This window comes from Protobothrops mucrosquamatus, unplaced genomic scaffold (genome assembly GCF_001527695.2).
Source record: "Protobothrops mucrosquamatus isolate PMUCROS unplaced genomic scaffold, P.Mucros_1.0 scaffold815, whole genome shotgun sequence".
NCBI lineage: Eukaryota > Metazoa > Chordata > Lepidosauria > Squamata > Viperidae > Protobothrops > Protobothrops mucrosquamatus.
In genome coordinates this window covers 57,048-69,505 of record NW_015387078.1, presented here as the reverse complement: position 1 = coordinate 69,505, position 12,458 = coordinate 57,048, and the positions used below count along the sequence as shown (strand labels likewise).

The 12,458-nt window shown below is 37.6% G+C and overlaps 1 protein-coding gene across 2 annotated transcripts in view; it reads right to left on the bottom strand.

Moving 5' to 3' along the window:
- CYGB (cytoglobin) overlaps positions 1 to 11,082 on the bottom strand; it is a 69,033-nt gene extending 57,951 nt beyond the window's left edge. For both annotated transcript variants that reach the window (XM_015818896.2, XM_015818897.1), the window contains exon 1: positions 10,851 to 11,082. In XM_015818896.2, coding sequence (XP_015674382.1) covers positions 10,851 to 10,993 — 143 coding nt within the window. In that variant the 5' untranslated portion in view covers positions 10,994 to 11,082. The remainder of the gene's footprint in view (positions 1 to 10,850) is intronic.
- Between the last annotated feature and the right edge of the window lie 1,376 nt (positions 11,083 to 12,458).

The window sequence follows — 12,458 nt, the reverse complement described above, 5'->3', positions numbered from 1 at the left end:
ACTGACCTAGGGTGAATTTTTAAATAGGGACAATTTTAATGATTTTAAACAAGACACAGCTACAAATATTTGGTTTTTAATTGGCTTTTATAGGGAAATGTTTTGTATTGTTTTTAATATGCTGTGAGCCGCCCTGAGTCCCATGGGGGAGAAGGGCGGCATATAAGTTAAAGTTAAATAAATAAAATAAATAAATAAACTATAAGAACGTGATTCTCAATCCTGGCTAGAACTTTGACAATGTCAGCAGATGCTGACGAAAGCTAAGTTTTTAAATAAATTTTTAGTCTCAGTGATCTGTGTTTTAGTTTTCGAATATGAATATACCTGAGACTCGTATCTTCAAAACTATTTTAGACATATATACATATATAAAATAGCAATGACATAATGAAGTAGCAACAAGACCTGCAAATAGAAATAGAATGACTATGGCAAAAGGAAGCAAAGGTAGTACCAATAGTAATAGGCGCCTTGTATGCAATCCCAAAACATCTGGAACACCACTTGAACACCATAAGCATTGATAAAATCACCATCAGTCAATTGCAAAAGGCAGCTTTACTTGGAACAGCTTACATCCTGCAATAATACCTTTAGTATTACTACAACATCATCTGTCTATCCTAGGCCCTTGGGAAGGACTCAGTAGATGAACAAAAATGCCAAATCCAGTCTAAATATCTGATTATACAGCCAATCATGATAATAATATGCTCTCTAAAGTTCCAATTCACAATCTCCATGGATGTTTTATTCATATTGTATTATTACCATGCTATTTTACCCATTCTCATCAAAGCTGCCCCATCTCTCTTTTAAACTAGTGTGGGTCTAAATGTGAAGTGGTATAGCTGTTCATGTGATTTGTGAGTGTGCAATATAAGGTAACTCCAAATCTTGATTTCAGAAATGCCTGCTATCTGAATCATTCTTTTCCAACAAAGTTTTCTGAGATTGGAATGCTGTTTTAGATTCTTTTAAAAGGCACCTAATTGTTCCTTTTCACATTCACTCAAGGGGTGTCCTTTCTTTCCTGAGATTCTGTTACAACCTAAATGCAGGACCATTATGTTCAGGTTCCATTTTCTGGAAAAGAAACTGGGCCTGACAAGGTAGGATTTGAGCAGTGGGGTTCACATGGCTTCTTGTCTGGTCATTTTTGACTCTCAGAAATATGAATTGATTCAGTAAAAGAGACAAAAATACTTCCCAAAAATTGTAGGGATGGGGTTTCTCGATCATTTAGAGAAGCAAATTCTGCAAAGGCAGGCTAGATACAATCTGGACTGCTTCTCATCTCACTGTGTCTCCCAAGAGTTTCTTCAAATGACCTAGTTCTCCAGGATGGAGTGATGATCTATTATCCAGCTGTGAAATACAGGGAGGGGGGCAGCTGCGTAAGAGCTGTGATCACAGGTACTGTTCATTTTAAACCACAACTGCTGTAATATGAGGGTGTGGAGACATTTGCTAGAGTAGCTTCAAAGTGCTACTCGGCAAAGGGAGTGATAAAATTAAATTTTCTTTGTGTGTTTTTTCCCTTTCCACCTAATGTTTCTGTATCATCATCCCACCAGCCTGTTCTTATCAGATTGTAATACAGTATATTATTTCATATTAATGTGCAAAGTAGCTATTTATGCCAATCTCAGCTCTTTGGAAAGAGGGTAAGAGATAGATAAATATATGGTGCATGTAGTTAATGGTAGGTTATGAGCATAACAGTAGATTATGTTGGAGAAGACTCCTAAGAGTACCATGAACAGCCAAGAAAACCAACACATCATTGAACAAATCAACCCAGAATTCTCACTTGAAGTATAAATGACCAGGCTCAATTTATCCTATTCAGACACATTATACAAGGACTTAGCTCTCTGGAGAAGGCTCTAATGCAGGGGTGTCAAACTGCCGGCCTTTGGACTGGATGCATCATGGCAAAACCGCGCCCACCCCATTGCCGGCAATGGAAAAAAAGTCACGATACATCGTGACACGTCACGTGACATTGCGAGTTTGACACCCCTGCTCTAATGCTATGAAAGGTAAAAGGAGAGAGAAGATGACAATCAACAGCAAGGTGAATGAAGTCACTGTAGCAATGAGCACACTGTTGGAAGAGCTGAAAGACCAGGTGATGGACAAATTGCCATGGAGAAAATCTATCTATGTAGTTGCTTTGACACTGACAAAGAAGGAGGAGGAGGAGGAGGAGGAGAAGTAGTTATGAGGTCCACAGCTATCTCCCAATACCTGATATTTAAAAATATCCAACACATGAATGCAGACCTTCCATATTACTCTATACTTTGTTAATTTACCTTATGATTCATATAATCCATTAAGACATACCGAGCTTTGGTTTTGATGTGTGAATTTAAATTATTCTGGTTCAAATAAATCATGGGTAAACAAACTTAGTGTGTTCTATGAACACTTTCCATAGGTAGTTTAAGTCTTGAAGTGAATGTAAAGTTAAGATAGGGATAGGCTGAAATCCAAAACTAAAGCAAAAGAAAGAGAAGCTACACTCAAGATTGTAAAGGACATTTAGAGAAACTAAAAAACTTTTTCTTCTTCTGCAAAGTGTGTTTTTCCATACATTTAATATTTCCATATGTTTAATCATGCTTTCTACCAATATAGCTGGGAACAGTGGTTTGTTTGATAGATCCGTAATGTCCTGGATATAGTCCCGATTTACCTTTTATTGTAATTATTGATGTAATGTTTATTCTTCCTTCTAGTTCTCCAAAATATGGTCATACCTTAACAGTATGGAAACCATCCAGTTTAATTTTCAGAAGATAATGTAGAGCTAGAAGCTGTTCAAAGTCTGCTACTATTAATGCAGATAACAGCATTAGCAGCAGCAATGAAACTTTCTGCCAAGATTTGCAGAATCAGTGCAACTCAAGGCCTTTTTCTGGGCTGTCCTCATTGGGCCAGATCCTATAATCTACATCAGACATGTCAAACTCACGACGTGACATGACGTCACGCAACGTATCGGGACTGTTTTGCCATTGCCGGCAATGGGGAGGGTGTGGCTTCCGCGTGATGCATCCGGCCCACGGGCTGGCAGTTTGACACCCCTGATCTAGATAGTAAAATGTGAAGTATCACCTGCATGTTTGTTGATCATACTTGGCATTATTTGGGGAAGTTGCACTGTCTGATCTGTTTTGAACTGGGATTTCCTAGTAACTATTCCTTCCAAGTTTGATTTTCTTTACTGCTGAAAAAGGTGCTAGTCATGGAAATACATCTGGGAACAGATAATGAAGAAACGGGTTAAAAGAGAGGGAGCTTTTGGTTTTCACGTTTTAATAAAATGGCCACTTCGAATAAAGAAACAAAAAACCATGCACTACAAAACTGATGTAATTTTAGCCACTTTAATAACCAAAAGCAAATGTTTATGGATGTTATGTGCTTTCAAATATTTCATATTTCACACTGTTAAAAATGGCTGCGGGGTCAAAAGGCTTCTGTTTGATATGAAGAGAAGGACGAGGGGTGACATGATAGCAGTGTTCTAATATCTCAGGGATTGCCATAAAGAAGCGGGGGGTCAAGCTATTCTCCAAAGCACCTGAAGGCAGGACAAGAAGCAATGGGTAGAAACTAATCAAAGAGAGATCCAGTCTAGAACTAAGGAGAAATTTCCAAACAGTTAGAACAATTAATCAGTGGAATGGCTTGCCTTTAGAAGTTGTGGGTTCTCCATCATTGGAGACTTTTAAGAAGAGATTGGACAGCCGTTTGTCTGAAATGTATAGGGTGTCCTGCTTGAGCAGGTGGTTGGACTAGATGACCTCCCTCCCAACTCACTCTGTTATTCTGTTAATAATGTGGAAAGCATTACAAGTTTGCCTTTCTTGCAGAAAGTTCACCGGCACCCTGTCGATATGCTTAGGTTTCTATTTGTATCTACTGTATTTATTGCAAGACATTTGTACACCCAATTAAAACACAAACACTAACACTCCACTTCTACCGTCTTTTATATATCATGAAGCAGTCTTCCACAGCCAGCTATCTGTATTAGACTTCAGTAACAAGAATTCTTATGAATGATAGAAATCCAACTTCAGCATATGGACTAGAAGACCTCCAAGGTCCTTTCCAGCTCTATTATTATTATTATTATTATTATTATTATTATTATTATTATTATTATTATTATTATTATTATTATTATTATTATTATTATCATTATCATTATCATTATCATTATCATTATCATTATCATTATCATTATTATTATTTATAGAAGGCACCGGCTTAGGAGAAGCTCATGGATAAATTACTGGTTCAAGCACTGCAAATATAAGCAGTATGTCTTTGAAAGCAATTTGAATACAAAGATAAGGTGATTTATACTTGGGTTACACTGATCAACAGCTCAATGCATTTTGAAAGCTATGGTAATCTCTCTGCTGAGTTGGCTCCTATCTTTGGTGTTCTTCCTGCTTCGATATAATTGCTTCTATATTCACTGTAGCCCAAAGACTTTATTAAAATATTTGTAACAGGAGATAATTGCTGTTGAATTTTCAGTACAAGAAATATCCTTCTTTTTTCTTTTTTTTTAAAGTGTTTTAACTTTATATGTGAGAATGAGGATGCATAACATCCAATTCTTCAGGAAAAGTTCCACAAAAACAAGCTCTGAATTTTTCTAAAGAAAGGTTAGCAGGCAAATTCTTGTTACTGAATTTATTCCAAAGTATTTATGCTGCTGATGAAAATCAAGAGCCAGAACCCATTCTTTGAAATTAGTGTTCATCCCCCATCCCTGTTCTCTCTCCTGACTGCTAGAACTACAAGGATATGCAAACTGCATTGGATTTAATTAAACAAGTAATTCCCAAGCTAGTTTAGCTAGTTTAGCCATCTAAAACCCATTAGAGAGGCAGTTAGAGATAACTAAAATCAAGGGCTTCCATGAATACAATGCCAGTGGAAAAGTTACAGTTAAGAGTTTTCAGTTTTTTTTAACATTTCAACATCTTCTCTCAAGCTATTAGTAACATGTTCTAAAAGTAATTGATTAAAGACAGATACTTTTCTTTAACTATCCAACAACTATTTAAAACTGATGAGACAACAACCTTCCACGTATTTTCATTATCTAACTGCAGAGTTTTAAACAAATAACTGCAAGCTATGTGGTCACTGAAGTATGGAATAAAGTTTAGAGTTTACCTCAGAATAATTAACTTTATATCTTCTTCCAAAATATCAGTTTATTTAAGATTATCTGGTCTGAAATATATTTAACATTCTTGTGAAAGCGACATGAAGAAAGGAAAACATGAAAACTGCTACACGGCTAAATACAGTGGTACCCCGGTACTCATTGTTAATTGGTTCTGGGAGACATGATGAGTACCAAAAACAATGAGTACCAAACAAATTTTCCCATAAGGAATAATGTAGTGAGTCACAAGGCAGTTGATACCAACAAGTTCTAGCTTGTGCGTTGATACCAAACAAATGACGAGTACCTGGACAAAATCTTCATGTCGAACTGCATTGAGTACCAAATTCAATCAGTTTCAAAGCAGTTGAATATCAAGGTACCACTATAGTTGTCTTGAATCATGATTATATTTGCCCAGTACCACCTCAACATATTTGATCAACACATTCTCTGTTAAAGGCAATGCTTTTTTTGTTTTTTAAACCTCTTATATGTATTAATCCAGAAACAATTTCTGCCTTTCTGTGTTTGTTCTCCCTCCCTCCAGGTTTCTTCTCTGTACAGCATAGCAAGAGTATCTATTTGCCCATACGATGTTTTGGAGATAGAATTCCTGCATTTTAGGTATTACTGATTTAGTAACAAATTTTCACTAATAATCAGTCTCAGACTTCTCTTTCTTTTTCTCTTTCTCTTCCCCCATCCTGTTCATTATATAGTTGAACTTGGATTGCTAATCATCCACTATATATTGCTTTTTTATACTTTATCTTCAGTTATTATGTGTACATTTTCACATAATGCCAGCTAGTTTGGTACTGCATATTATTCTGAAATGGCTAAATGCAAAAACCTACTCTTATGATTGATAAAATGGTTGTTGTGAAAAGCATACATATTTTATTTCCTTGGTATTTTATTCTTCGGTTATTGCTGACTCTTATTTCAAACAAGCATATTTGGAATTGGGATTAGTTAAACTTCTCTGTTTGAGCAAAGATAAGGTTTATTATTTACAGCAGCATTTCTGTAGCAGCCTTTGGACCATTGCAAAATCTTATCCCATTTTCTTCTCACAACAAGCCTGTGAGGTAAATCTGATGATAAAACAAACTGTGGTTCAAATTGTGGCTGAACAGGAAGTTGAATGAAAGGCCAAAATATTTATCTTTTTTTGTCATGTTACTCCTACATTTTACCCCTAGAAGCAGAATATTCTTTTGAATACTTTATACTTTCTTCAGAACTGAAATCTGGTTAGCAACTGTTTTCTTGTTAGCACAAAGAGCCAGAGATAGCATGGCTAACTTTCAAAATTATTTTTAGTGTGTTTGCACATGTATGTTTGTGTGTGAGGTAAAGGTAAAGATACCATTGAGCTGCTTGACTCCTATGGGTGTGTGTGAGGGAAGTTTTATTTTTTAAAATGTCTAATTTGTATTTCAGAAATCTAAATGAAGGGCAGCTTATTTAGATTCAGTTTTTCTTCCCTCCCTCCCACCTTTCCCTGCTTATCCGTCATGCTTAGATCTGGTGAACAAAATCCAAACAGCATTTATCTTTCCAGGCTATTCTGGAGCCCTGCTTGGAAATTAATTTCAGCATGGCTCGCAGGCTGTAAGAAACAGGGTAATCTCATGTGTTTTTCTATGTACTGGCTTCTGTGCTTCTCCTGGAGTGATTCTATCATTTTCCCTCCTGCCCGCCCTTGACATCCTTCACTGAGTAATGACTTTGCAGTCACTGTGTACATGCACAGAATGAATTCAGGGCCAGTTCTTCATAACTGTGCACTGTAATCTATCCATATACCCTATTGTCTTGGCTTGGCTTGGCAGACAAATCATGTCACCGATGCCACAGTAATTTGCCAAGTTTTTTTTTTAATCAAGATATTTTCTAGCTGCTGGAATGATACTTATCCCAATCTAAATATTCTTTATATCTATTTTCCTTTCAGGTGGGAGCAGGGTGGGAGGTGAGATAAATAGAAGCCGGACTGAGGTACAAAGTCTTGTTCAAGAGAAGTCAAAAGAGAAGGAATAAAAAAACAAAAGGCAATTAGGGAGTTGAATACAGATGTCCATCAATGCCTTATTCTCAGTGAGATTTTGATTTATGTTTTACTGATGCACAAATAGCTCAGTTTGTCCAATGTATCTACATGAGCTGAATTGGGCCATATATGAGCAAAGCTTAATACACATCATAAACAAGCAAAGCAATAAGTTTCTTATGAGTTATAATTGGCTATAATAATTCAGAAAAGCAAAGAGATTTCTGATTGCCTGTGGACATTTTTCTAGACATCTGCTTTCCTATGAAAAGGGAAAGCAGAAAAGTCTGAAAACAGAAAGACAGGTTTCCTACTTCTGTGTGTTCTTTCCACTATTCATTTAAAATATGAACGCCCAGCTGGCTGGAGAATTCTGGGAGTTGAAGTCCACAAGTTTTAAAGTTGCCTAGGTTGGACACCCTGATTTAGAACCTTAAAACTGAAGTGAAGGCTCATGTTAATAGGACAGCAAAGTTGATTCTCTCTTATTGTTCAAGGCACATAGCAAAGAAGTAATCTGAATAAATGCTTTGCTTATACCCATGATCAGAACCATAGTTTCAGAGAGCATTTTGTTTTGTTTTGTTTTGTTTTATTCATCCTCCTCTGTCTTTAACTTCAGCCTGTCATGCCTTAGAGTAGGGGTCCCCAACCCCTGGTCCATGGACCCGTACTGGGCTGTGGCATGCCAGCAACCAAGCTGCCCAAACAAGCAAAGCCCCATCTGTGGGATGCAGGCAGCACATAAAACCACGCCCCCCTCTGGTCTGCGGGAAAACCTCTCTCCACGTAACCGGTCCCTGGTGCCCAAAAGGTTGGAGACCTCTGCCATAGAGTGAAGTTGACCTGTGAGTTCCATTTGATAGAATCTGTGTTGATCTTTGGTTCAGTGGAAACCAAATGTTTTGACAGAAATATAGAAATCAGAAATCTGTTACTTTATGGATCAAAAGATAATCATGGGACATAGTCATGGTCTATGAAATAAATAAAATTAGATAACTACGAGCTATCTTTGTAAATGTTTCTGTGATCATGAGGTATATCTGTGTAAGAAAGTTAATGTTTGTTCCAGCTTCCTTAAATTGATATTTTATAAAGAAAGGTATCAGATAACATCCTGGATCTTTATACAATAACAGCTTTTGCCTTTTTGACCCAGGTGAATGGGTACTTCTATCTGGTAAATACAGGTAGAGTGTGTATGTATATGTTTATGCAGCTATGTATACTAGTTAAGTACATCTCCAAATAACAATAAAGTGAAAAGAATCATTTAGACAATCAGAGATTATTGAGGAACATGGAATATGGATGGAAAAATGTACAGTTTTGAACATTCAAATCAAGAAAAACAAATGGGACTGTGATCTGAAATTTAGAGCAATACTGAAGGAAAAGTTATGCCCCTGCATGATCGTTATCACTCAGCATGGGGATAAGGAATTAAAATCACTACAAAATGATCCAGGTAGATTATTTACCCCAATTTCCTACTCAAGAATAAAATGAGAAAAGTTCCATTCAATTGAAAAAAAAAGTCATTTGGTGTGAATTCAAGAGATTCATTTGTAGGTATATGGACTGCTGGTTCTTTTTTGAGTATTCTGATCAGCTACTTAAAGTTTGAGGGATACCCTGGAATACATGCGCCTTGTCTTGGTTAAGATTGCAAATTTTAGCGATCATAAGGGACGTTCAATATATTTTGTGGAACAAATACAAGAAGCATTTAAAAAGATGGATAGGCCTCCTCCCCCACCCCCCCAAAAAAGAACATGTTTTAAATAATTGGGAATGAAACATCTTGGGTTTAAATTAAGTTCTTCAGATTTTTTTCCCGAAAGCAGACCTGTAAGAAAACGAATTCTTCCAATTCCCCACCCCCAGAAAGGATCTACCTGAAAACATATCTAAATATGCGACCGGCAATCCTGCTGTTGTCCCATTGGGACAATAGGATTTGCCTTATACAGCTTTCAAACTATTAGTTCTTGGAAAAATTCTGAAAAACAACAACCAGTCTAATTTTCCACAGAAAAACTGATGAGAAACTTTAAGAAAAACTGGGCAGATTCCACCATAGTACATTTGTGGATGTCCTCATTATTGCAAAATCCAAAATCTTCTCTATTCTCTAGTTAAATTGGAAATACTTGGACTGCACGGAATTTTTTTATTTTGTTTTTGCTCAGAACTCTGAGAAGTTGCTATAAACTGACCTAACAATTTGTTGGAGAACATGCTTGTTAAATAAATGAAAGAATCTTCGTTCTTTTTGAATGCCAGTTTATAAAGCCTCTAAGTCAAACTTTGAATAATAGCTGAAAGCTATGACTGGAGTTCCTAAGGTTGGTTTAAACTTAAAAATGGGAATTGTGGCAGGCCTTGGATTAAATAAGAGCAATAAGATTGGAAATGTGTAAACCCTTTTCCTAATTTATAGTTGGGAATAGTTTCAAATCCAGATCAGTTCAGTGACTATTTCTCTCAAGTTAGGTCTTTTTCTCTTTGCATAGCTCTTTTTACCCTTATTTAGAAAACAACAACAACTCTTTTGCCCCTTCCACACATCTCCAAAAGAGTCTGCAGGAGTTAACATGAAACAACGTCAGATTTTGAAATAATCCTCAAGATAATTTTGACAGGGAAATGGTCATTGTACACAGGCTACTTCACTATCTGTAGTAGGTGGAGCCCAGTAAAATACCTAGGATCAGGTAGGCTATAGAAAAGTAAATTAGTCTGGAGAATCATCCTACTCATAGGCCACCTTAGTTTAAACCAGCTTTCTATTTCACTTATCTGGTGACATATAAATACACAGGCTACATTCACACATCACACTAATCCATGGTTTGAATCATGATTTTTTAAAGCAAGCCATGCAACATGCAAAGCCAGAAATCATGGTTTTCAAGCCACAAAGGCTGGGTTTGTACTCCGAACTATGCCAAAGTGAAACAAGCCACATTATTGCTCCGTGCCATATGTAAACTTAGCCATCAGCTTCTTTCTTAAGATTCCTGTAACCCATTGCCCTCTGGTAATTTTGCCAAGAGCTTTCCAGCAGAGTGAAGCATCCAATTATCCTTTACCTGTCACTGTTTGCCTCCCTTACACCAACCCCCTGGCTAGTAACCTTCACGGCAGACTCAAGAGACAACTTCAGCCTCATATTTTACATTGATACAGCCACCCAGCTGAGGAGCAGATGGTGCCGACAAGCTTCAGCAGCCCTGTTTGGATTTATCTTGGCTCGTAAGTTGCAGTATTTCACCCAGGAGTATGATGTATATCTTTTTCTATCAGCAAAGAGCTAAGCCAAAACCATTCCTTCCTTATAAATCCCCCAGTTGTACACAAAAAAATGAGATGACCTTTATGGCTGAAATATTGATTGCCACCAACTAGGCTACACAGATCATATTTCCCCCTCTCTTTTTTCTACTCAAACTATTGGCAATCGAAATGCAATGCAATAATTCCCAATCACAGCTAATCCACTGAAGGAAACAATTACTACCTTCCCACCCTGTCCCTTGAAACTAAAATGTGGCTTCTTGTGGTCATTGTAAATACCTGATCAGAATGGAGACCCCAACATCCTCGCAGTTCGCATAGACTCTGTTCCACGTCTCTTGAATCACCTTCCTTTCGGCATCTGACAGCTCTTCGCTTCTTTCCCATCTCTCAATCTCCATTTCTCCTTGGTCTTTCTCCATGAAAAACAGCCAGCAAAATCTTCCAAGGAAGCCAAGAGAATAAAAAGATGTGTGAGTCTGTTGCTCTGTGGGTTTTGTCTGTGTATGTTTGTGTGTGTGTGTGTGTGTGTTTGTGTGTGTCCAGCAAGAAGAGATAAGGTGCTCTGTTGGGTTGTGATGGGGTGGCTGATACTGCTCTTGCCTTCTTCCCTGGGTCTGAGTGGCTTCCTATATAGACAGACCGAGATATGTAAGAGAGGTAATTAGGGAGGGAGATGGTGTGTGATCAGATTTCAGATCTTCTAGAGCAGCCCATTGCTGTGGTTTCCTTCAGCTCAGCATGTGTGTGTCTGCATGACTCGGAAGAGAAACTGGCAAAAAAGTAGAATATTCAAAGGCACTGCAAGACCAGCCTCTTTACCAATGTGAGAATGTGAGCTCACTTTTCGCTCTCCTCCCCTCCCCTCCCCTCCCTCCCTCCTCCTCCTCCTCCTGTGTGTGCATTTGTGGGTGAGTGAGTGAGAGGGAGAGAGGGGGAAAATCAGTGTCAAAAGCTCCTGCTTTGACTATTTTATGCCTTGTATGCTTGCTCTGTTTTCTGCATCTGGCAAATGGCTTGGAGAAAATGCAGCATCTGAAGTGAGCAGTTAAACTTATCCCAACAGCTGGCTTAGCTGAGATGATCTTTTTTATGGCTTCCCACCCCCCAACATCTGCTTAGATTGTTTTTATCAACAGCAGCAAAAAATTCCTTATCTCTCAGGGTTCCCCCCCCCTTTTTTTTATTTGAGGGAGGGAGAACTGGGAGGAAAAAGACACTCTTGAATCAATGTTTATCTTTTGCACCATCTGAATTATATCTTTCCTCTGAAGGAATGTTTCTAATTATACAAGGCTTGTTTTTTTTTTTTACTTCCTTCTTATCTGTGAATCAGATATTAGAGAAATAATCTGGTTGAAAGCACTTGTGAAAGAAATAGATTGGAGATAAGATGGCTTTTTTCAGTCAAGAATGAAGGAATAGATTAAAGCGAATATTGCTGCCTTGTGGGAATACTAGTAGATTGGCTCAATGTGTTTGTTTGTTATTTCAACTTGGATTAGAAATATTTACATTTAACTCATTTTGTTCTCTCTGTCTCCCTTTCTCTTTCTCATATGCAGAACTAATTTAGCCTTCCAAGAACTGATGCCTTCTAGGTTTGGGGATTATAACTCTCAGAACTCAGAATTACCTAAACTTGCTTTTGGCTAGAACCAACAAATTAGTTCTGTATAACTAATTTGGGCTATAGTAGTCTGTTACCCTCCTGGTCAAATTACCTGGGAATGGTGACTATCTTGGAGTAGGAGCCATAAACTAAATCAAAAAGAGCTGGAAAATGTTGATCCTGCCCAGGAGATCCTATCTTTGAGAGTTACTTTCAAAAGAAATAATGTTCTGGATCAGAGCCCTCGTGACAACAACAGAGAGAATAACATTTGC